The sequence below is a fragment of the Toxorhynchites rutilus genome, chromosome 3 (genome assembly GCF_029784135.1).
Source record: "Toxorhynchites rutilus septentrionalis strain SRP chromosome 3, ASM2978413v1, whole genome shotgun sequence".
In the NCBI taxonomy this organism is placed as follows: Eukaryota; Metazoa; Arthropoda; class Insecta; order Diptera; family Culicidae; genus Toxorhynchites; species Toxorhynchites rutilus.
In genome coordinates, this window is record NC_073746.1 from 161,484,385 (window position 1) to 161,511,582 (window position 27,198).

The 27,198-nt window shown below is 39.4% G+C and overlaps 2 protein-coding genes across 2 annotated transcripts in view; one reads left to right on the forward strand and one right to left on the reverse strand.

Annotated features, from left to right (window-relative positions):
* LOC129777393 (larval cuticle protein A2B-like) overlaps nucleotides 1-7,350 on the forward strand; it is a 30,751-nt gene extending 23,401 nt beyond the window's left edge. The window contains exons 2-3 of the mRNA XM_055783637.1: nucleotides 6,653-6,862; nucleotides 6,924-7,350. Of these exons, the coding sequence (XP_055639612.1) occupies nucleotides 6,851-6,862; nucleotides 6,924-7,298 (387 nt within the window). The 5' untranslated portion in view covers nucleotides 6,653-6,850 and the 3' untranslated portion in view covers nucleotides 7,299-7,350. The remainder of the gene's footprint in view (nucleotides 1-6,652; nucleotides 6,863-6,923) is intronic.
* Nucleotides 1-27,198, reverse strand: part of LOC129777387 (larval cuticle protein A2B-like) — a 165,689-nt gene that overhangs the window by 52,190 nt on the left and 86,301 nt on the right. The window lies entirely within an intron of this gene.

Consider the following 27,198-nt stretch of genomic DNA (forward strand, 5'->3'; position numbering starts at 1 on the left):
TCAGCGAGCTCGACTCGTATCCGAATATGTTCTTTTATAATGTATTTTTCATCGTTTCAGCTACCAAACATGAATTTTTGATTTTGAAAGTGAACTACCATCTCTGTTTTATCAGAGAACTTTTTCTCGTTATACTTTATGTGACAAATGTTTACTGGTAGAAATAAATATTTTAGCAAAAAACTCTACAGAAGTTAGAAATAAATTTGATAAAAAGAAATGATGGAAATGTTCAAAAAACCATTTTTCTCAAAAATGTTTTTTTTTAATTCTGAAAATCAATTTATGCATAGCCCATAAATAACCAACAAGTCATCCAAACATCGGAAGATGTAGACTTCGACGGGGAAAGAGTTTCTCCGACAACTTTTTTATGTTTTCTTTGAAAAAAATTACAACTAATCCTGTGTTTATTCGAAGCCAAGATAGCGATAAAGTGGATATGATCTGGCGCAGTGGTAACATCCGTACCTATTACGCTCAAAGCTCACTCCCGACATTTTTCCAAAATGGAAGTAAAGTGACGAACCAGCCAAAAGTGTTGAAAGTCACTATGATAAAGTGTATTCGGTAAAGTTTAAGATCACATTAATATATGAACTAATGTTTTACTTATATCATGTATGTGTATAAATTATCATGTTCTACAAACTTTTCTCTGCTTAAAAACATATCAGAACACTTTTTTCTCGCACTCTGTGAGCATGTGTAAATTGCTCTTCAGCAAACACTCATATCAGGTTGAGGAAACAGATATTCATTATTTTTGGTGAAATTCAAAACTTTATTTAAGATGTTTCGGATTGCCGATTTGGGACAAATATGCACCGTTTGTTCTATAATTTGTTGTTATTTTAAAGGTAGCTTCAAAATGTTCGAGCTTCTTTTTGAATAATGCTTTGCGCAAATGGCTTGAAACTGTTTTATTGTTGATCCTGAGCTCCAGGGTGATGCTATAACAACTAACATACCAGTTAACATCGATTATTTCAGTGATTTTATCGACATTTTGGACGACCGCCTGTACGAGATGCGCCAGAAATGCCTGAATGAAATTAACGAATCCAAAATTGCACGTAATTAGCTGTTACAGTATCGACACCATAGACAGCATTCCCAATTTCAGCGGCCTGGCTTGCATTTTCGCCTTTATTGAAGAAACACTGTAAAATGCAACAATTTTTTATTTTTTGACTTCCATTGTTAATGTCCTATAATTCACAACTGAATGGAACAAACAAAAAACAACAAAAGATTTTTAGTGTGGAATGTCACCTTCAATGATGACAATGTCACGAGCATAAATTTGGAATTGTGTGATCGATACTATACGATATATCAATCACTACAGCCGTCTGCCGAGAATATAACGGATTTTTTCCCCAACCTAATATATTTTCTAACGCGTAGCGTAGAGATGTTCAATAATTATTAAAATTGGCAAAATGACGACTACAAATGACGGATACGCTGAAATTAGAAATTTAAAAACCTAAATATTGAAAAATCACTACGCTACGCGATAGAAAATACACTGAAATAAATTTCCCGCTAAGTTTGAAAACAAGGTTTCTAGAACAATGCGTTTTGTTCTCATTTATACTGGACAAAATGGGTGGGTTATATCTAAGTTAAAACCGCAAAGTTGACGTGGAACTACCGCTTAGTAATCATTCGTTTGCATTGATTAAATTATTGATTGAATGAAACAATTTTCGAATTCAATTGAATTAAATATATTTGCTGTGTATGTGAAGAATTTGAACAAACGCCATGTAATGTAAGGCTTCGATGGGAACTAATCACCTCCCCCTCCCTTCGCATGTATTTACAAAGCGGATTCCCCAAGGTACATTGATTTTCAAGTCTGTGTTGGGCAAACCGTAAATTGGACCGATCAAAACGTGGCAGGTAAGGCGTTTAGAAAAATAACATTTTATTCATTGTGATCCTATCAACTGATGCAAAAAACAAATCCGATCTATTGAGAAGTGTTCGATTTATAAGCATTCGAAGTCTTTAATTTTTTCCTGAAAGTTCTGTGTTTGGTTTTCATTTTACCCCCAATATAGTCCGGTTAGACGTAGTCCCACGTCAACAATTCAAAATTTTTTGATTCTAGAAACATTTCTTAATTGTTTCGCACCTGTCGATAATAATAAAGTTGGGGAAAGGGGGCCGTTTTAGACAAGGTTTTGAAAAAAATAAGTGGTACAATTTTAAACCAAATAAAAATATAAATCAGTTTATAGTCCTTTCACAACAGCTGTCATATAGTTTGACAGCTTCTGGTCGTTTATTACTTACGAAAAAACACAGTACCCTTACACGTTTCGAAACTTTCGTAACTGACTCATCGAAAGGAAGGTTAACACAGAAAGATTTTACTTTTCCAACTTTTTTTTCCACTAGCAATAATCGCACCTAGGCAAAACATCATTGGTTATGATATCGTCACTACGCAAAACTTACTTTGCCAACTTTGTCGTCGCAAAATTTTGAACCTTTTTCCAAAAGCTTCACCGCGGAAAACCACCACACGAGGGCGGAAGAAGGGAAAAACACGAATTTTGACTAACTCTTCATAGCAAGCAGATTCCGTTCAGACTAATACTTAAAAACAGAAGAATGCAGAAAATTCTGGGAATAAAAGGAAACGGGAGAAATTGTTGATAAACACTAAATTTTCATTAACTGTCCAAAACTGCCCTACACTCTGTCCAACTTCTATAAGACCATCCTGATTCTATTTCATTGCAACACAAACAGTTAGAATTTCAACAAGATACATTAATACATTGTTGAATGCTTAGAATAAAGTATATATAACGTCAATTTCGCTCAAAAGAGTTGTTTGTTTATTTATTGGGCTTAAATATGATAATTTCAGCTGTCCAGTTTCTGTAAGACCACTTCCAAATTCATAAGGAATATCAATGAAAAATTCAAAACGATCGGCTCATTTACATGTCAATAATTGGCAACCTTGCTGTTTCGGCTAATAACCTTGAAAATTCGTGTTGGAATAATATTTACCAAATGCTGCTGAACGAATTTCTCGATATTTTTTCCATGTTTCCGAAATTGCGACCTTGAGCTCTTCAATCGTGATGTACCGTTTTCCCTCAGGGTAGATTCTGCGTCCAAGGATAATATTTTCAACTGGATTCAAATCTGGAAAGTGAGCCGACCAGTCCAAAAAAATAAGTTTTTGGTCCTTAATCCATTGCTTAGTTTCCTTGCTGATATGAATAGTCGCATTGTATTGCTGGAATGTGAATTTTTTTGTGACGATATCCACGCAAAAACGGTAGGAGAGAGGATCCCAGAACACGTATGTACTCCTTGAATGATATGAAAGCTGTCTTGAGCTTTCCGGTTGCACAGAATTCCGCCCAAACCATGCACGAGCCTCTACCAAAATTCCTGGTTAAAAAATAACCAGGAATTTTGGTGGAGAACATAAGCGATTTTAGGTGGGCGCTTTAGAAGGCACTCTTTTTGAAAGGCAAATTGCTTATAATGAATTTTTCCACATTCCTCGTCAGTACACGCTCGTAAGTTGGCAGCGCATGTGGAGTGGAGATGAGTTCGGTCGTTGGTTACACGAGGTTATCCCTAAGGTCTCGACGAGGGCATGGTTCAAGGGATTGAATGTAAGTCGTGATTTCATTCGCGTGATATCTCGGCTTATGTCCAATCACTACAACCTAAACGCGCATCTCTATCGCATTGGGCTCGCAGCAAACAATCTTTGTGATTGTGGCGATGGCTACCACGACATCGAGCATGTTGTCTGGTCGTGTATCCGGTTCCATGCTGCTCGCTCTCAGCTCTCTAGAGCACTAAGAGCACAAGGCAGACAATCGGATATCCCCGTCCGGGATATCTTAGGTAGCCGTGATCCTGATCTTCTGCTTCATCTATACCTGTTCCTCAGAAACGCCGATGTCAACGTTTAATTGTGTTTCTTAATATATGACGTTTATTGTCTATTCATCAACAGGCTGTGAAGGCCCCAAATGTTACTTATATCTAAACATGAATGTTACACTACATAAGTTCGTCACATAATAAAACTAACATCGAAACTAAAAACCTATGATAAATTAAACTAGTTCAGAAAAAAAAGAGCTAAACCTCCGGCGAAGAAGCGTTCGGGATAAATGGAAGTCGTACAACATGGTCACTCTGTTGAATAATCTTTGCAAACCACTAAATCCACCAAACATGCTGTAGTTCGTACGTTGTACGGGCAATCTTAGCATCGCATTATTCCGGAGAGCTCGAGGTCGGACGTTGATATTGATGTTCTCCAAGAGAACGGGACAGTCGATGCGTCCTTGCAAAACATCAGCTATGAACAGAGCTCTGGCTGTATCTCTACGGACCGATAAAAGTTCCAGGTTAATCAACTGACAACGACTCTCGTAACTCGGTAATCGGAAGGGGTCCGTCCACGGCAATCTGCGGAGTGCATATCTCACGAACCTTCGTTGAACAGACTCAACTCTTTCGACGCCATTGTTGTAGTGAGGAGTCCAAACTGCAGAACCATACTCTAAAACAGAGCGAGATAGAGAGCAGTAGAGAGATTTGAGGCAGTAGATGTCAGTGAAATTTTTGGCAATTCTGAAGATGAATCCAAGAGTTCTGGTCGCTTTATTGACAATGAACGAGATGTGCGGTTTGAACGAGAGTTGCGTGTCCAATATTACCCCTAGGTCTTTGACTTCACTAACGCGCTCGATTTCTGAGTCACGCAAGACATACGTATACAATATGTTCTTTCTCGTGCGCGAGAACGAGATGACGGAGCATTTAGCGGGGTTTACATCCATGCGGTTGAGCATGGATGTAAACCCCGCTAAATGTTTCCTTCGTTGTGTCCCCGTTTCATATCCCTCCTATCCGATCGATAAACTTTTACTTAGTCGCGGCAATACATACACACACCCTTTACAGACACACGGGCCAAAGGTTGTGCAGTCCACTGATCATTCAACAAGAGCCAAAGGTTGTACCGCTAATGACAACTCTACACGAACTGATGATTGCGCCGGCTAGTGACCATTCTATCCTGGATTCCTCGAGTCGAGAAAGACGCACCACGCTACATATGGGGTACAGACTAGGGGGGCGTTGCTGATCAATGGTCAGCTGCATCCCAATAGGAAGTATCCCGTGTCGGGCACACGTACAGAGCATCGAAGACTGCAACATACCAATTATGAGAACACTTGTAATACTAACCTCGAGCCAACCGCGAGTAATCGGTTACATATTACTAACATAGATAATAAGAAAAATTGTATTGAACTCCCGGCCCCGTGAGGCTAACGCCATATGAGCCTTTATAAAAATATATATTTTGGAAAAAAAATAAGCGATGTTGAGATATTCGAATCTGTTCTAGGTATTTCCCGCTTGTACCGGTCAGAGCGCCTCGATTTACGTGGAGCTCTCTCCTTCTTACCGTATCCTTGAGCTTTCGTCAAATAATTGAACACTACTTGATGAGATCGTCCAATCTGACGAGAAATTTCTTCGATATCAACATTTTATTGGTGAAATGCATCGATTTGTCTTTCTCTTCTCTCCGTAAGCATTTTTCCCTTCGGCATTTACCAGATTTATTGATCAAAACAACTAAAATAACGGAAAAATGTAACTGGTCTCATAGAAACTTGACACTTGAAATAAAAACGAAAAAATTCGTTTACGCTCAGCGCTTGCACACACACATATATGGAAATCATTCACCAATACCAACACACTTAAATATAAGTTGAAGCATTGTTTATTTATAATGGCACAAAGCAACAAGATCATCACCTGGTATTATAGAAGTTGGACAGAGTGTACATGGGGCACATTCGAACAAAAGGGCAATTTTCTAAAATTCGAATAAACCATTCGTAATCGCATCTAAATAACAACCAGGATGAATTCAGGATTGTTTTTGGAATTTACAAAAAATATTAAAAATCAAGGAAAAAATTGTGTCCGAATGTGCCCCCTCTTCCCTATATAAAGATAACATTATAAACGAAAAAAAAACTCTTACTCAACTCTATGTCTATCATTTCAGCCGAGGTCTTCTATATTTCGGCAAATTCGAAAGAATAGTTATAGTTAAGTTAAGTTAGTATATTTCTGCAAATTCGAATTCGATTTCGAAATTCGATTCAAAATTGTTATAGTTAAGTTTAGAGATTAATGAATAGTTACGCGACGTAGCTTTTCTAGTAAAATCACCTGTTTCGAAAAATTGTTTACAGCCTGGAGTAAAATTATCGTTTTCTATTTTAAGATAATCAAAAAACCAACTCTGATTATCCGTTTTCGGAATAGAAACAGAGACTTTCGACATATTTTGCACACCACATTCATCTCACAATGTACAGCAAATATGATACTTCTGTTGGATATACATTAAACCAGTTTCCTAATTCGTAATGAAATAAAAAATATATACCTTCAGACTCCCACAACGGCAGACTACTAAATATAACTACTTAAATATAGATGTGAAACATAATTACTAATAATCATAATCGATCGTGTTTTACTACTTAATGACTCGAAATGAGGAACGAGTTCGGTATACATTGCTCGGTGAACCAGTTTTTACTCAATTTTTACTTTTTAGCAAGGTCACGACATGCCGCTTGTAACAATGGGCCCTTACTAGACATGCTGCTATTGCAGCGAATACTGAGAGAAAGAAAGCAAATTTAGCAACAACAAAAGTCTATCAATATAAAATCGGCAAGGATAATCCGATACAGTATCAGTTAGTCGTTACTCATTCACCTGTGAACATTGCAAAAATCTATATTTTCTGAAAATGACTTGCAAGGTATATTGGCTAACCACTAGAATAAGAGGATGGCACTCTGACGAATTGTGTCTGTTCTCAGATCATTTCAGCAGTGGTTCTGATCGCCTGCGTTGTGGCCGCCGTCGCACAACACCATCTTCATCACGAGGAGGAACACCATGGGCCGGTTCACTACGAGTTCCATTATGACGTCCATGATGACCACACCGGAGATGTCCACGGGCGTAAGGAAGCTCGCAAGGATGATCAGACACAGGGAGAGTACTATTTGATCGACGCCGATGGCTACAAGCGTACCGTAACTTATCACGTCGATGGTAAGAGCGGATTCATTGCTGAAGTTCACCGGGAACCAATCAAGGGACACCAGTCTCCACAGCAAGTGCACAAGATTTTGGCAGCGCCCATCCATAAGGTTTTGGCTGTTCCAGTTCATCACGAGCATCATTACTAGTCAGTCAATCGATGATTATATTTATGACCACTGTTTTTAAGTTTAAGTAGTTTGCAATAAATAATTTTAATTAATAATATTATTTTCATGTCAGAAATTACGAAAAACAAATCTTCTTCTAAACCTGTACTAAAAAAATTGTAAGGGGTTGTATCTATGACACGACCGCATATTTTTGACGTAGAACTACATTTTAGGGGAACATATTCCGGTCTGCACAACTACAAGCGAGTACAAAAGTATTCAACACCAAAAATACCCCCGACTTGCATTTATTTGCAAAGCGGAACAATAATGTTGATGTCCGTGTTAGGGAAACACAGCTCAGTGGGAAAAATAATACCTCCGACAAAGCGGATTCCCCCAGGCACATTGATTTTGGAGTCCGTTTTAGGGAAACACAGCTCGGTGGGAACAAAAATACCCCCGACTTGCATATATATTTGCAGAGCGGATTTCCACAGGTACATCGATTTTAAAGTCTGTGTTGGGGAAACCGTAAATCGGGCCAATCAAAACTTGGCAGCTAGAGCATTTAGATAACACTTGACATTTTACAGTTATTCAATTGTTCATCTCATGAAAAATAATATTTCATTAATTGTGATAGACGCGTAGAAATATTTCCTATCAATTGATGCAAACATCCTTCCGATCTGTTAAGAAATGTTCGAGTTATAAGCATTCGAAATACGGGTAGGGTCAGCACACAAATCAGCTGAACAAATGTATGAGAAAAAAGGAGGTTCTTCCAGTTTTCATGAATATAAAACGTTTAGAGATTAGCGAATTGTAATGTATAGCATATCGTAGGGAATTTCCGATTTGATTGGTATGTAAATCATGAGAATTCGTTGAAAGTTAAAATATTTCTGAACGTAAACTTTATTTCATAAAAACATGACCTGTTTTCTGATATGGCACCCTTCCTGAAAGGCATAGCTCTACGTCAAAAATCGACTGCTCAACGTATTACCTGCGACATAATAATATTTCAAATGTCGAATGATTTGAGTAACAAGTCTAAAGATAGGGGCGTGCCATGTCATGTCGTGAATCGAGAGAATTTTCTAGACGAAAATAACACCGATCAGAACAGGAATAAAAGCCTAATATTTTATTATGTCAATAATATTCGAAATAAAGTGACTGTGCTAATTCGTCAAGCCAAACGAACGTATTATGATAGCTGGGCTGACAATAATCTTCCTTCCAAAGAACTGTGAAAAGATTAAAAACATTAGGTTTTTGTCAATCAAAATCATCCTGTTCTGTACAATTTCACTCTAATGAGATAAATGAGGGTTTTGCTAGAATTTTTTCTGGAAATTCGATTTCCACTGAGAATAATGTCAATCAATTTGTAACAAATCGAAATTCATTTTATTTCGATACTGATGTCATAAATACTTTATATCACATAAAATCCAATGCAATAGGTCTTGATTTTCTTCCAATTAAAATTTTTAAAGCAACCATTTCGCTTGTGGCTGAACCGATTACTCATTTATTTAATTCTATCATAACTACTAGTGTTTATCCCGATGAATGGAAAAAATCTAAAATAATTCCAATAAGAAAAAAGGCAAACATAAATAACATCCAAAATTTGCGCCCTATAAGTATACTTTGTGCGTTGTACAAGGTATTTGAACGAATTATTAAAACGCAAATTTGTCATCATATAAAACAAAATAACCTGCTAAATTCGATGCAATCTGGATATCGTCATTCGTCTTCGTGAAGTCGAGGCCGCCGGGTGTATTTTCTCCCGTCTGGTGATACCGTTATCTTGTGATACTGTTGTGATACCGTTACTTTCGCTGCTGGTGAAATAATTGTTTCACCCAAACGGGATTTTTGGACAGCAATAGTGTGAAGCAAACAAAGCGGAAGGAAGAAGACCTGCATCGCGGGCGCTGTGTGCTGGCGTGTTTATCGCCATATCATCGTCATCGAAATCATCATCGCACTGTGGAGCCATACACCGTTGCAGCTGTGCTGTACGATCGACACGCGGTTCGCTGGGAACCGTTCTAATTCAACCGCACGGGTGTGCGATATAAGTATATTTTTTATTAGATTAAGGTTTTTAGTTTAAGAAATAATCAGAAAAAAAGATTGAGAAATCACTGAAAAACTTTATCTGCCACTTTATATGGCAGAATGCGGAGAACCCGTTGACATGGAGATTGAATCCACTGTCTATCCCTCCACATCTACGGGAGGTGGGAAGTCGCTTAAACGCGTTCCCCCTTCAGAAGAAGTCTTTTCGGGGGAGGAATTAACCCACCTAAACAAGCCCCCCTCAAGAAAATTTGCAAACCTCTCCTCTTCACCCCCTCAGTCTCCTGCTACCGTTCCTCCTCTCGCTCCCGTTCTCGCTCTCCTTCTCGCTCCCACTCCCGTTCTCGCTCCCCCTCACGCTCCCGCTCCCACTGAACTCCCGTTCACGCCACCCAACCCTGCTGTTTCCGCTTCCGCTCAACAATCGACCCCACTTTCCTCTCCTGTTGTGTCTCCACCCCGTGTCAAGGTTTATCCAGAAAATGCAACTGGAACTGGCCCATGGGTTGTTTTCTTCCGACCTAAACCTAAAGGAAAATCTCTGAATGTCATTCAGATCATGAAAGATTTGACAAAAAATTATTCCTCCGTGGTCGAAATTTCCAAGGTTCGCCCGAACAAACTGCGTGTTGTCGTGGCTGATCGGAAGCAAGCTAACGAGATTGTTGTCGACAAGCGGTTCATTTTAGAATATCGCGCATACGTGCCCTGCCATAACGTAGAAATTGCGGGAGTGATTACAGAAACGGGTCTGACGTGTGAATTTATTAAAAAAGGAAATGGAAAGTTCAAGAAGCTCCCCTCGATGGAAGTCGAGATCTTGGACTGTCGCCAATTAGGCAAAGTCTCCCAGGAAGGGGGAGAAACTAAATTCACGCCGTCCGACTCGTTTCGAGTAACTTTTGCTGGTTCCGCTCTCCCTGACTACGTTATGGTGGACAAATTGAGACTACCGGTGCGACTCTTTGTGCCAAAGCCCATGACTTGCAACAAATGCAAGTCAGTTGGTCACACTTCAGATTATTGTGCCAACAAGGAGCGCTGTGCAACTTGCGGAGAGCAACATGTGGGGGAATCCTGCAGTGCGACTGAGCATAAATGTCCATATTGCGGGGGAACTCCACACGCGCTCTCAGCTTGTGAAACTTATAAGAGTCGCTGGGAGAAACAGAAGCGCTCTTTAAAGGAACGCTCGAAGCGCACATTTGCGGAAATTTTAAAGGGCGCTTCTCCACTGACTCAACAACAACAACAACCAATCTCAACACACAATACTTTTTCCTCGTTGCCAGTTGATGAAATGGAAGCGGACACAGCTAGCGGGGACACACCGTTTATTTCCAAAGGGAATCCCCGGCGCAAGAATGTGACCACTCCCAAAGTTCAAGAACAAGTCCCCCCGGTGATACCCCCTGTTAGCTTGCCTAAAAAATCGAGTGCCGCGGACAAGCAAAATCAGGTTCCTCCTGGCTTCCGTGGGAATAGTTCACCTTCGAACGACCCAGCACTCGAGGGAACATCAAAAACCCCAACTGTCCCTATTTTTCCGTCCAGTTCAACTTCCCAATCGGGATTTATAAAGTTGTCTGACCTTCTGGATCAAATCTTCAAGTGTTTTAATGTTTCCGACTCCATCAGAACCATTGTCATCTCAATGCTTCCAGTATTAAAGACAATTTTGCAACAATTGATGCAAACATGGCCCCTCCTTGCAATGATTATCTCTCTTGATGTCTAATTTAAATAGAGAGGTCGGAGATATCACTGTTTTACAGTGGAATTGTCGTAGTCTCATCCCTAAATTGGATACATTCAAATTTTTAATTCATAAATTCAATTGTGATGTTTTTGCTCTGTCCGAAACTTGGCTTTCTTCGCGAGATGATCTCTCTTTCCATGATTTCAATATTATACGCTTGGACCGTGATGACAGATACGGAGGGGTGCTATTGGGGATCAATAAGTGCCACTCATTTTTTCGAATTGACCTTCCACCTATTGGAGGGATTGAAGCTGTTGCTTGTCATGCAAACATCAGAGGAAAAGACCTCTGTATTGTCAGCTTGTATTGGCCTCCGAGAGCTGCGGTTAGCCGCAAGCAACTTGTTGACATGTGCTCACTTCTTCCTGAGCCACGATTGATCTTGGGAGACTTCAACTCTCACGGAACTGCCTGGGGGGAACAGTACGACGACTATCGTTCATCGTTGATATATGACCTTTGTAACAGCTTCAATATGACCGTTTTGAATACTGGGGAAACAACACGTGTTCCTAAACCTCCTGCTAACCCAAGTGCTCTTGACCTCTCGCTTTGCTCGAATTCACTATCGTTAGATTGCAAGTGGAATGTAATCCAGGACCCCAACGGTAGTGATCACTTGCCAATCAAAATTTCCATCACCATTGGGTCGAATTCTTCTGAATCTATAAACATGGCATATGACCTCACAAGACACATTGACTGGAAAAAATATGCGGACGCGATTGCTCTAGCCATCAATTCCAGAGATGGTTTACCTCCATTGGAGGAGTATAACTTCCTTTCTCGTTTGATCTATGACAGCGCAGTTCGCGCTCAAACGAAACCCATTCCAGGTTCCACCATTTCCCGAAGGCCTCCCAATCTATGGTGGGATAGCCAATGTTCCAAGCTTTATATAGAAAAATCGAATGCATTTAAAGCTTTTCGGAAACGTGGAACTCCTGAAAATTTTCAAACGTATTTAGCCCTTGAGAATCAGTTCAAAAATTTGATCAAAGGGAAAAAACGTGCTTATTGGCGAAATTTCGTGGGAGGTTTGTCACGAGAAACGTCAATGAAAAAATTATGGAAAGTGGCTCGAAACATGAGAAATCGCTCTTCAACGAATGAAAGCGAAGAATATTCACATCGATGGATTTTTAATTTTGCACGAAAGGTTTGTCCCGATTCCGCTCCCGTGCAAAAAATTGTTCGAAATATACCACAAGATAGGTGCGATCTTGATTATGAGTTTTCGATGGTAGAATTCTCTCTTGCTCTCCTTTCATGTAACAATTCTGCTCCGGGATCGGATCGAATTAAGTTCAACTTGTTGAAAAACCTCCCTGATGTGGCGAAACATCGCTTGTTGAATTTATTCAATCGGTTTCTGGAACATAATATTGTTCCAGATGATTGGAGACAAGTACGAGTTATAGCTATTCAAAAACCCGGAAAACCCGCGTCCGACTTCAATTCGTACCGCCCAATAGCAATGCTGTCTTGTATACGGAAATTGTTGGAGAAAATGATCCTTTTTCGCCTTGATCGATGGGTTGAAACGAATGGCCTACTCTCAGATACACAATATGGGTTCCGCAGGGGCAAGGGGACAAATGATTGTCTTGCGTTGCTTTCTTCAGAAATTCAAATGGCTTACGCCGAAAAAAAACAAATGGCTTCAGTATTCTTGGACATAAAGGGGGCCTTTGATTCAGTTTCAATAGAGGTCCTGTCAGACAAATTATACTCTCGGGGTCTGCCGCCTCTATTGAATAATATGTTATATAACTTGCTTTGTGAGAAACATTTGAATTTTTCTCACGGGGATTCGACAGTAAGTCGGGTCTCCTACATGGGACTCCCCCAGGGCTCATGTTTAAGCCCCCTTTTGTACAACATCTATGTAAGCGACATCGACAATTGCCTTACACAAAATTGCAGCCTAAGACAACTTGCAGATGATGGAGTGGTGTCTGTCGTAGGATCAAACGAATCCGACCTGCAAGGACCCTTACAAGATACTTTGAACAATTTTTCAACCTGGGCCATTGGGCTAGGGATCGAATTCTCCACGGAGAAAACAGAGATGGTGGTTTTTTCTAGGAAGCATAGACCAGCAAAACCAAAGCTTCAACTTTTGGGTAAACCGATCACTCATGCTATGTCATTCAAATATCTTGGGGTCTGGTTCGACTCCAAATGTACTTGGGGGGCCCATATTAGGTATCTGAGTAAAAAATGTCAACAAAGAATAAACTTTCTCCGTACAATTACCGGCACCTGGTGGGGAGCCCACCCCGAAGATCTTATAATGTTGTATCGAACAACTATTCTCTCAGTGATGGAGTATGGCAGTTTCTGTTTTCAATCAGCTGCCAAAACACACCTCATTAAACTCGAGCGAATTCAGTATCTTTGTCTCCGTATTGCGTTGGGATGTATGCCCTCAACGCATACCATGAGCCTCGAGGTTTTGGCAGGCGTACTCCCACTAAAAGATCGCTTCAATTTATTATCTCTTCGGTTCCTCATCCGGTGTAAGGTTATGAACCCATTGGTGATCGGAAATTTTGAGCAGCTGATCGAGCTAAATTTTCATTCTGGATTCATGTGCTCATATCATGAATTCGTCTCCATGCAGGTTGATCCTTCTTCGTATATTCCCAACCGTGTTTGTTTTCCTGACTACATCAATTCCTCTGTGCATTTTGATCTGTCCATGAAGCAGGATATCCATGGAATTCCAGATTATCATCGATCGGGGATCGTTCCTACGATTTTCGAAGCAAAGTATGGGCGTGTCAATTGTGATAATATGTACTTTACTGATGGGTCCTCTATGAATGAGTCCACAGGATTTGGAGTGTTCAACAATTTTTTTAGCACCTCACACAGTCTTCAGTATCCTTGCTCAGTGTATATTGCTGAATTGGCAGCAATACACTGGGCGCTGGACAGCGTCGCCTCACGACCTGTTGAACACTATTACATTGTAACGGATAGTCTGAGCTCTGTCGAAGCTATCCGTTCAGTGAGGCCGGAAAAGCACTCGCCGTACTTCCTTGAGAGAATACGAGAAATTTTGAGTGCTTTATCCAGACGCTGTTATGTCATTACCTTTGTCTGGGTCCCTTCACATTGCGCAATTCCGGGTAATGAGAGGGCTGACTCATTAGCAAAGGTAGGTGCAATTGAAGGCGAAATTTATCAGCGTCAAATCGCCTTCAATGAATTTTATTCTTTAGTTCGTAAAAATACCATCGTTAACTGGCAACGCAAATGGAACGAAGATGAATTGGGCCGGTGGCTCCACTCAATTATCCCTAAGGTTAGCCTCAATCCGTGGTTCAAAAGTCTGGACTTGAGTCGGGACTTTATTCGCACCTTCTCCCGACTCATGTCCAATCACTGTTCGTTAGACGCGCTGCTTTTTCGTTTTAATCTTGCCGACAGCAATCTCTGCGGTTGTGGCCATGGTTACCACGACATCGAACACGTTGTTTGGTCGTGCGAGTTGTATCTTGTCGCCAGATCGAATTTTGAAAACTCCCTTCGGGCTGGAGGAAAGCAGTCCAATGTGCCGGTGAGAGATGTGTTGGCTCGGTTAGACCTTGATTACATGTCCCAAATATATGTTTTCCTTAAAGCTATCGATCTTCGAGTGTGATTGTTCATACATCCTTTTCCCCTCCTTTTCGTCCTTCGCGAGCTATCGGTTCCCTTCCTACTAACATTAGAATAAGTTAAATTGTAAATACATATTAGATGTAAGGATAGTTTTAAGAATTGAGTGTGAAGTGTCAGTGTGAATGAGAATGTGAATGTGAATGTGAATGTGAATGTGAATGTGAGTGCGAGTGTAAACACACATCTCCTTACATCCCATCCTTTTCCTAATGAAAATGTGTCACCCTTCTAAACTCGAGTCGACCGCGAGTAATCGGTTTCCTATTTCATTAACCATAGAATTAAGGAAACAACATGTTGATATATGCTAGTTGAAATATAGTTAAGAGTTTGGCTCCATTAAACTTATGTAACTGAGCCTGTAAAAATAATCGGATTAATAAAAAAAAAAAAAAAAATATCGTCGCCATCACAGCACAAATACCGCAATGCTGAATGTGTTTGATGATATAGGACTTATTCTGGATAAGGGTCGACATGTTGTCCTATTACCTCTAGACTTTTCAAAAGCTTTTGACACGATTTCCCGTGGAATTTTGTGTGAAAAACTATTGCAAAACTTTGATTCCTCGAGCCATGCAACGACATTGGTGCGATCGTATCTAATAGGACGAAGTCGGACCGTTTTTAATAACGGTGTTTATTCTTGATTTCTTCCAATATCCTCTAGAGTACCTCAAGGTTCGATATTAGGACCAATCTTATTCTCATTGTATAATAACGATCTTCCTGGTGTTTTAAAATATTGTAAAATACACATTTTTGCGAGCGATGTCCAGATATACTTCGACTGTCTGGATAATACTGCAACGGCTATTTCAAGAAAAATAAATGAGGATCTTGACAGAATACATGAATGGCCGTACAGAATTAAACTTCTGCTGAATGCCAATAAAACCAATGCATTATTCATAAACAACTCACAATCTAACAATATTCTCAAACCAATGCGGCAGTTTAATATCTCAGTAATTCAATATGTTGAAAATGGTTTGACTCTTGGTATAGTTATTCAATCTAATTTCAGCTTTGATAAATATATTTTTAAGCAATGTGGAATAGTATATGGTAGCCTTCGTACATTATATGCCACCACATCTTTCCTCAGCACTGACACTAAACTTAAGCTTTTCAAAAGGGTTGTATTGCCACTTCATTGCCTTCGATTTTCTTTTATCTAACTCATCAGTTTTAGCGCAATCGAAACTACAAGAAGCATTGAACGCTTGTGTTCGATATATTTTCAGACTGAGTAGATTTGGCAGAGTCACTCACCTCCAATATCGTTTAATTGGTTGTCCGTTTAGTAAATTTGCTCCGATGAGATGTTGCGTCCTTTTATTCAACCTTGCAAGGAAAAAACTCCCAGGCTACTTACACAAAAAATTAGTAACTCTAAGAGGTTAATGCTCAAAAAAATATGCAATTCCACGACACTCCACTTCCAGGTATGGTAACTCTTACTTCGTGAGATGCATTTCACACTGGAATTCATTGTCAAATGAGTTAACTCTTGTAAATTCACAAACAGTATTTAAGAGGAAATGTATAGAGCACTTTAGTCGACAAACTCAAGAATTTCTTCAAAGCAACAGTTAATAATTTTATAATCAGTAATGCACCATTTGTATGTAAATCAGTGTAACAATTAAAGAGACAAAAGTCTCAAATTACTAATTAAATTTGAATAAAATAAAATAAAAATAACAATAGACCAGAATATTAGCGCCGAATTTGAATACTTACAAAAAGTGTGTGGTATTAGATTGTCCGGAAATCAATTTGTTGTGTCAATTTCGAGGAATATAAATTTGTAAGAGGTTGTTTTCAAGACATGACCGCATTTTTGACGTAGAACTACGCTGTAGTTTAATTTATTTTAGGCTCATTAGCATTTTAGCTGTAACAGAGCCAAATTTTAATCGTGTACATGTCACATGGTTATCATATCTATAATTAGTACATTACACAGTTGCCATTCGCCCATATTCCTTATATACCATTACATATGGTACATTTACACAGCCATTTAGGCGTAAGAGTTTTCTTTCTGTTCTCCATTATCCAGGACAGCGGAGACAGTTGATTGATCATTGTTGAGTTATTTATAGAACAGCAGCCCGATGTGTCTTGCAGAGCAGAGCAAATGTATGGATGAATCGATCTTATTTCGACCGTGGATCGATCTCCATCGCTGATGATTGTTGCGTGGACGTAGCTATTCTGTAACAACACAAAGATGGTCAATGAGGGTCCTGAGTTTTGAACTCACGATCGATCGCTTACTAAGCGAACGCGCAACCAATGTGGCTACGGAGACCCCCAAGTCGCTTGTTTATAACTGCGGATATTATTTCATAATGCAACGAAACAGTTGAAATAACCATTCTACCAGTTTGGTCGCCCTGAAATGTTTTTTTTGTTGTAGAGTCATTTGACGATAATTGTTTGATGATTCATTCTTTTGCTCGCAGAATAATACATCGCAGCTGTCATCCTTGGTGGAGAAAGTTTTGCTACTGGCAAGCGAAACCAAATCACATACAAAACTCCAGAACGACATTTACTTTCTTGGTGACTAAATAAACGAAATAAACACTATCTGGTAATCTGAACAACCTCGAAAAAAGTAGCACTGCTTCATTATGATCAAGATTAGCGCAAATGCAATCCTAGTTGAAAGCAGTTTAGCGACTGGCACGCGAACCCAAAAAAAAAATAATAACTTATTATAACTTGGTATTCCCCAAGTAATTTTTTGGTGCACAAACTTAACATCTGCTTCACCATAGTGTTATTTCAATGCATTGATGCAATGTCAAAGGCATCAACAAAGCCTTTATGATGACAAAAAAAGACGGGTGGGTAATGTCGGGGACATAACCGGAGTGACGTAGGACTATACACAGGGGACAGCTTTTGTTAAATATATATTTTAAATATATTGTTTTATTTTCTTCTCCTACGTGAATACCTACCTATCTACCTGAAAAATGGATTAGTTTACTGTTTACTCTTTATGAATATGTTGATGGTTCTGAAAAGAACCTTTGGTGTTGTGTTTTTGTTATCACTCGATATTCCCATCTTGTTCGGTTAAACCTTCCTGTTTAGCTATTGCGTTTGCCACTCGCCACAGCTTTCACAGTTGGAAAATTTCTTCCCATCCAGCTTGTGACATGTTGTTCAGTAAATTACATTTAATGCGACGTGCCGGAGAAACACTTTGCCACTCACTGAAACTAATTGTTGCCTTGATGAGCGCCGAACCGAAGCTGCTCTGTTCTTGATGCGGGTTTTCTGATTGTCGTGAGCAGCTTTGCAAGCCAACTCGAGCACTCCGACGGCCGAAACTCTATAATCGCTGTTAGGTATACTGGTGCTCCGGCACCAATCCGTTCAGCCTAGTTACCCTTGCGGAGCAATCAGTGAATGCGACCAACAGGGAACTGGAGACCTGCACGGTTCGAGTGAGACTTTGCCTTTCCCTTAACTTGTCCTCCTTTGTTACGTCCACGATGCCGATGCCGTACAACCACACGGGTTTACGGTTTGAAAGAAAATAAGATATTTTTTGGGGTCCGCGTGTTTTATACTCTAGCGGTACACACTCACAGGATAGAGACAAATCGGTAGAATTAGCCAGAGGGACGAGTCCAACGAGGCGAACGAATGAGCGTTAAAAGGGAGCGATGGCAAAAAAATACATTCATTACGATTTGTTCGCTCGTTGGATTCACATGCAGGCTAAAAAGGGTCCTTTTCAGGATCACAAAATTATATTCAATCTAAAGAGTTTATTGTTTTGTTATCACTCGATATCCTCATCTTGTTCGGCTAAACCTTCCTGTTTAGAGATTTGTTGCCACTCGCCACAGCTTTCACAGTTGGAAAATTTCTTCCCATCCAGCTTTGTCACATGTTGTACAGTAAATTACATTCAATGCGACGTGCCGAAGCGCCACTCAGTACCGCATTGGAGGCGATTTTAACCTGTAATTGAACATTTGCGATGACAGTGGTACAGTGTCGACTTTCAATGTGGGGTCATAATTTGGATCTCTATGTTTACAAAAATTTCCAACTAAATAAGTCGCATTACATGTCCGTCCAATTAGCTTAATGTCGAACTAATTGTAAATTACTGTACTTTCAATCTGGAAACAATTTAAGAATTGGTGAAAATTGAATAATCAGGAAAGTCCCCAACTATCAATAAGCTCATAACAACTGTCAAATTCACATACTCATCAGATCCTGGCAAACAAATTATGAAAAAATCAATTTGGGTTTTATTATTATTTTGGATAATGTTTTAGAAAGCATTGAACTGTATTTCCTAAACTCTTTTTTGGAAGGTTTAATGGCCCTGAAAAGCGCCTTGTTTTATGGAATGGTTCCAATTTAGAAAACTTAGTACTCGTGGTATTAAAGAAAACCATTTCGAACGCCCTCGATGCCGCCTTGTTCTGGATTTGCCACCAAAGCAGTTTGTATAAAGAACAAACTTTTTTCTTCTGCTACCTGATGCCGTTTTGCGATTGCGTTTGCCACTCGCTGCAACTACCTGTTGTCTTGATGTCCACCGAACCGAATGTGTTCTGTTCCGAATGCGGGTTTTCTTATCGTCGCGAGCAGCTTTGCCAGCTGACTCGATCACTTCGGCGGCCGAAACTATATAACGCCGGCTAGGTGGACTGGTGCACTGGTACTAACGCGCTCGGCCTAGCTACCCTTGCGGGGAACTCCAGATCAACACGGTTCGAGCGGGATTTTGCCTTTCCCTTCACTTTTCCTCCTTTACCATGTCCAGACATGGCTGCTTGGTTTGGTTTGTTGATGTGTTGTGATGCGAACCGATGTGGTGTACGGTTTGAATGAGAATGATCGTTACGGCAGCGGAGCGGGGATTTTTAAGCTGACTGGCTGGCTCGAGAGTTACGCATGTGTGAGACTGCGACCAATGTTTCGTTCATTTTTTTCTTTTTCCTTCCCAATCGTGCTTCATTCTATTTCGCTGCTGCTCTGGCTGCCCGTTTTGGTCGGTACGATTTGAGGAGCACAAAATGGACCAATAAAAAATGGGCACATAGTGCATTTTGACAATGCTTGATATTTCACAATTATTCATTTATTTATCTCAAGAAAAATGAAATGTTATTCATTATGATAGATGCGTGGATATATTTCCTATCAATTGATGCAAAAACCTTTGCGATCTATTGAGAAATGCTCGAGTTATAAGCGTTCCAAATCTTGCATTTTTTCCTACTTGTTCAGTGCCTAGATTTCCATTTCACCCCCTATATCTTCCGGTTAGACGTAGTCCTACGTCAAAACAAACAATGTCAACTGCTTGGAAAAAGGCCGAATATTTGCCTCAGCAGAGATTCATTACTAATACCCTAGCGCAAATATTTCCCTCCCGCTATCTCCCTTCCTTGTTCATATTTATTATTACGGCTGCATAATTTGCAACACCAAACAATCGTCAATCTGAGTTTTCCTACCGTCATGCGAAACCAAATCACTGACAAAATTCCAGAACATTTATTTTCTTGTTGAGCTGACGATAAGCTAGCTTGATGATTCCCCACACAATTGTGTAGCTCAGAACCTTAATCGAGACTGAATGTTTGCCTTCTTTCCTTGCTTGTTGAATTAGAGAGACTTTCAACTTCTTCAGTTCATTCATCTGTAACCGTCATAAAGACCCTAGAAAAACTTTACCTTATCCATCATATTACTCCTCCACCCCCATTGCCTTGAGAAAGGCATTCGATCCCTCACCGTCCAGCTCACCCAGCAACGATACAGTCGATTTCCTCACGATGAATGGAAGTTTGCATCAGCGAGATCTACTGTTTATACTCTAGGCAAATATTTCCCTTCGTTCTTCTTCTTTTTCTTTGTGCACGGAGACATTACATCTTACGATTTCCCCTTCGTTGCTCATCGATAAGTTGCTCGTTATTGACAGCTCTGTTCGGGAAAGCACACAAATGGACAGAACAAATATATGAGGAAATAGGAATGCTTCCAATTTTCATCAATTTAAACCATATACAGACTATGGGATTGCAATATATAGCATATCAAACAAATATTAGGAAATTTCCGATTCGTTTGGTATGTAAATCGCCAAAATCCGTTCGCGGCAAAAATAGTTATTAACGTTAACTTTATTTCATAAAAACGTGACCTGTGTTCTGATTTGACACCCATAATGAAAGACATAGTTCTACGTGAAAACACGAGTTTCATTCAAAAATGGTGTTTTTATTGCGACTATGAATGCGACTCATTAAATGTATTTCGGTCAAATTGTGTTGAACCCATACATCGTAGCGATATACGTAGCCAACCTTCATCAGATGCGAGTAGTATACCAAGGATTATTCCTGATCGACGTTTCGGTTTAGTCTTCTTCAAAGGCATGATGAATTCTTTGGATATCTCAATATTTTGCAGCTGTTTCTAATAATTTAAATCAGCCCATCATTATTCAACCGACCTCGGGAGGACTCTGATAGGAAAGAAAGAGTCTCTCGTACCCTATTTTGGTTCCAGTAGACAACAAAGAAAGCATTCATTTGAGTGAACTGGCTATCACAGGAAAAGAAACAGATGATTTGGCTCAATTGGATTTCCTCGAAAATGGCACGGCAACGAATTTGAAAAATAGTAAGTTTGTAGTAAACTAGTATGGAAAAAATAACAATTTTTTGTAGATAAAACGCTTCACAACAATGCTGTTCTTAATGATGAGATTTTACAAGAAGCCACAAACAAACAAGAAACAACTGTTAGACGTAGACTTTCAGATGTATTTAAGCTTCCACCCGCACCCCGTCACAGTAGCAGACACCGAAACTACATAAGAAAATTCCGACCTATCCTTACAGCTGGGCAACGGACTCGAAGAAATTCGCAAGGTAGAAGAAGAGAAAATAGAAAATGAGCACCAAAGGAAAAATAGGCATTGGAACGCCGAAGGGGCGAAAATTCAGCGGGAAGAAGCAAAAAGAGCTAGGTTTGAAGAACGTGAACGGAAGAAAATGGAGCAAAACAAGAGGAGATCTAATCCAAAGCTCAAAAACAAGCGTGCTACGATTCGAAATTGAAAATTGTTCACGTCATACATACATTCATACACACATGTCTGCACGAAGATAGTAATAAATTAATTATGTACGTTGTCTGGCGATGACGTATGATGTTATGTCCGTTTTTCTAATCTTTTCACACAAAATAGTTTTTTTTATTCTCCCAATCAGATACCTAAAAGGCTCGAAATTCGATACGATATTTAACCCTTTCGCTACGAGCGTCGTCTATAGAAGACATCCGCGCGATGAGCTGTGTGTACGAGCGTCGTCTTCAGACGACATGAGAGTAGCACCCCGGCTGAGCACACTGCCGTATTGAAATGGTTAAACAAAGATGGGTGGGTTATATTCATCACACGGGTACAGAAGTATCCCCGGCTTGCATGAATCAACAACTTCAACTCATACTTTTTATACTATAGAGACTTTAAATTTGAGAGTTCATTCGCCTCTAGTATCTGAAATGACGATTTTCCCAGGCTGCTCAGCTTAGAAGAACGTGTTAGGGAAACATAATCCACTCTGCAAAAAGGCAAACGAGTACTAAAGTACTCGCCGATCGTATGTATTGGTCATTGCTTGGCAAGGCTAGAGACGAATGAACTGAAAAAGGTAAGGAAGGAAGGTATTGTATTATAGAGACTTTAAACTTTTGCAGTTCATTCGTCTCTAGCCTTGAGAAAGGCCCTTTGAAAACTCTACTCTATTCTACTCCAGCGCTACCACCTCCGCCCTCTTGCCTTGAGAAAGGCACTCGATCCCTCGCCGTCCAGCCCGTCCAGCAACGATGTTGTCCAGTCGGTGTCCACACAAAGAATGTCTGAAAAAGCTTCAAGTCTCTATAATAAAAACCTAACCTAATCTAACCAAACCATGTATATGCGAAGCGGGTTTTCCCAGGCAGCTTGGTTTTGAAGTCCTTGTTAGGGAAACACATTTCGGTGTGAACGAAAACACTCCCAACTTACATGTATTTGCAATGCCGATTTCCTCAGGCTCCATGGTTTTGTAGTTTGTGTTAGGGAACACACTTCGATGGGAACAAAAATTTGACGGGTCTGGGCCTAGAGGCACGGACGGGATCATGACATGGAACTGTGATTGTGTGTAATAATTGCATTTGAATTGAGTTATTTCATTGTTCAAAATCTGTAATTTTTCTCTTTTTATACGTCAAATGGAAGACCTGAAAAAAACCGTTTCCTGTGTGAACTTGTATCCTTTAAACGGGTTAGATGAGATAAAGTGGTAACGGAACCACATTCTGTTCAAAAATGTACACAAAAATACCATTAACACTTGAATAAAATGACCGGTTATATAATTTGTTCGCAAGATTTTATATTGAATATTTTTTTTATATTTTTGACAGTTGTTGTATACGGTATAAATAGTTACGGTTGAAATTAGTGCAATTAAAATGCTCACAATATTGTGGACAATTCAGCTGATTTAAAAAAAACTATGGATGGGTTATACCTATGATATAACCGCAAGGTTGGCGTAGGACTGCCGTTGGCTTTGTGGTCAATTGTATTTCTTATTGCCTAATCATCAAACGGTATGCGTAGAAATTCAGTGAGCTGGCGACATGAAGAGATGTCTTCCAATGCAGTCTTGAACATTTGAGCCAAAGCATTGCATTTGTACCCGTTATAGCTAAACGTATTCCAGAGTGTAAAAACGCTTGGGGGTATAAAAGTATTACCGACTTGAATGTATCTGCAATGCCGACTTTCCCAACTTCTTGGTTTCTGAATCTGTATTGGGAAAACAAATTCCGGTTTGCAAAAATGCAAGCGAGTACAAAAGTACCCGCAGCTTGCATCTGTTTTGCAATGTCGATTTCCCTAGACTTCATGATTTTGAAATTTATGTTGAGAGACATTCTGATTGGCAGAAACGCAAGCAAGTACGAAAGCTCCTGCCGCTTGCATCTAATTTGCTATACCGATTTCCATAGGCTTCATGGTTTTGAAGTCTGTGTTAGGGAAACATCCATCCATTCCAGCGATCGTACCTCAAACGTTGCGCAATCATAACTGAGTGGATTTCCGAGCTGCACTCGCTTATATATCGATTGGTGTGATTCCAATAGCCTGTTTTGAAAGCAATTTTAGGGCTATTGAAACAAGTTTTTGGATCAAAAAGTAACAAGCATATAACGCGTAGACATTTTAACTTTCGAATAAAATGTTTATCATACCATTTCGTTTAGCTGTTTAGGAGTTATTAATCCTCAAAATCTCGTTCTCCGGCGTAACGCTTTCGTTTTCGAAACTTTGAACTTACACCCCAGTATAGAAATGGAAGACGTAGTCCTACGTCAAAAAAAAACAGTTATAGTAGTTTGCAGTGTAAGTAAATTGTGAATATTTCCTCAGAGAGCAATTTGTGATATTTGTTTCCTCAGAGAGCCAGAGAGCAATTAATAGGAAGGATATCAATAAACAGCTTTCCACTCGAACAAAAAAATCTTTGTATGGAAAGGTCCTGCAAGAACGTTATATGAAATAAATGAAAGCTGTTTAATAAGGTCAATTGAATTTGATATTGAGTTGTTTAGCAAAAAAAATGTATTAGTCTAATACAATATATTTCAAAATATATTTCAAAACAAAAACAAAATACATTTCAAAACACGAAAGTTTAAGCTTCAAAATGATATGCATCCCATCTTCATACAAATATTTTTTACAAACAGCATTTAAAAAATCACTTTGCACTTTGCGTTCTGTTTCTCTAACTTTTTTGTCGAGTGTATATCTAAATAAAAATACAAACTAGAATACAATATTGTATGCAAATAGATGTATTTATCACGTACTTGCAATATTAGAATGAAATACATTTTATTCTCTGTAAAAAAAAATCAAATTTTTTTTAAACACCAAGTTGTCAAAATATAAAAATTTGATTTTTATCTTTTTGCATACAATATTGTATTTTAGTTTGCATTTTTATTTAAAAATCAAAATGACAAAATGACAAATGTCGGTAGTTCTAGTGTAAAAGCCATTAGATAAAAATAGTATTTCCTCCTCGTTGCCACGTTGCCCGGAACATTGTTTGTAGAGGGTTGTAATTACTTTATTGCCAGGTGATGTATATTGAGTATGAGTGCTCTCATGGGAAGTTCGTGTAGCTGATCTCATTGGGTGCTAAGCTCATATCTCAGTATCAGCATGGCTTCGTGAAAAACCGTTCCACTGTTTCAAACCTGATGGTCTACACGAGCCTGCTCAACTCTAGCTTGAATAAGCGCTGTCAAATTGATAGCATATACGTGGATTTCACTAAAGCCTTCGACAAGGTACCTCATGAACTAGCACTGAAAAAACTCGACAAACAGCGAGAATAGCATCATCGATAATGCCAATAATATTATTCAAAAAACTAGAAGATTGCTCTCAAAAAAACTGGAAGAAAACTGGATCCTGAAGAACTGTAATTACTGTGAAACGATATTTGTGGGACGGTTTTATTTGGGCAAAAATTGAAGAGTCTCGCATTTATCGCTTCATATCCATAAAATCACTGATAGAAGATCGTCGCAAAACTGCGAATAGTTACTTCAAAAAGGTACGGGTTAGCATAAGATACGAGGTAAAATACCAAAGAAAAATTCCATAAGCAACATCTCATAATTTTATTTCAATATTCAAATGAACACATTCAATGCCAAAACAACACTGCCCAAGTATTACTTTGATATTGAAATTACCAAGTTTTGGTATTGAGAAGCTATTTCTCTCATTTTTTTGGTATTATTCATTGGCAATTTACTTCTAATATAAAACTTGTCCAACCCAAATTTTAGTATGAAGATCAAAATGGGGTATCCTTAAATATTACCTCTTATGGTAGATCAATAGGTTTGAACTTCAGAATGGTTTGGAGGACCTACAACATCTGAAATTTATATAAATTGAAACAAAGTGTAGCTCATTGGGAAGGCTGTTAAATAAGATAGAAATTGAGTGATAGCCTGTTTTTGAAGTAGTTTGATAAGTTTCCATCATTCGGTTAGCTCTTCGTTTTAGCATTTTCGACAAAAAACCGACGAATTGTACGAAATGGGAAGAACCAAATAACAACCTCGCCCGTCGCAGAAGTCCATGAGGTACATGAAACACGACTGAAAAACAGTATATTTTCACTAGACGCACTAACCGCACGTGCTAACCGTATTGAATTCGGAAATATAAGCAATACTGAGTTGACTATGTAAGAAAAGAGAGATCGATCCAAGGTCGAACGATAAATGTCAAAAAAATTGCTCAAGGAATAGGTAGGTGGAGGGAGAGATAATATATATCATTATAAATTTATTTTACATAAAATGGATAAAACTAGAGCACACATATAAAAAACTGGATAAAACTGGACGATATTCCAAAAAAACTGGAAGATTTTAGGGTTCAACTAGATGACTGGATCGAGGAAAAAAAACTGGAAGAATCCAGTTTTAACTGGAACATTGGCAACGCTGGATCGCCTCTGTCGAACCGATTTCTCGATTGGGAAACTTTGTGAGAGATGGCCGTTTATCAACAACCGAGACGTAGAACGTTCGGCAATCCGCTGCAGTAACCCGACGAAACTCTGATTGATACCGAGCGACCGCATGGTTCGGTGGAGAAATGTATGCGAGACCCTGTCGAACGCATGGTCGAGATCGAATGATATTAGTTTTCCTTTTCTCTTTTCGGCGATCAGTTCTGCTATCCTGTCTTTAAGAGCGAGAGTAAAGGGTGTGCCACATCAAATTGCATCACGGATAAAACGCTGTAGAAATTCGCCCAGTAGACCGATTCTTTTGAAAATTTTAGACAGTAAAATAAAAACTATTAAACAACTTTTGGCATTTTCTTTTTATTTATACTTCGAGCCCAAGCCCGTATGCTCGCACCTTCCTCTTTACCCCGTCCATAAGGTTCTGTACAACGTCAGGTTGTAGTTTTTTTTTTTTTGAACAGAAATCCATTTTCTCTTGAAGACCTCCTCCGATTTGACAACTTTTGGGTTCTTCCGGAGGGCCTGCTTCATAATCGCCCAATATTTCTCTATTTTGGGCGAAGCTCCGGCGCGTTGGGCGGGTTCATTTCCTTTGGCACGAAGGTGACCCCGTTGGCTTCGTACCACTCCAACACGTCCTTTGAATAGTGGCACGAAGCGAGATCCGGCCAGAAGATGGTCGGGCCCTCGTGCTGCTTCAATAGTGGTAGTAAGCGCTTCTGTAGGCACTCCTTAAGGTAAACCTGCCCGTTTACCGTGCCGGTCATCACGA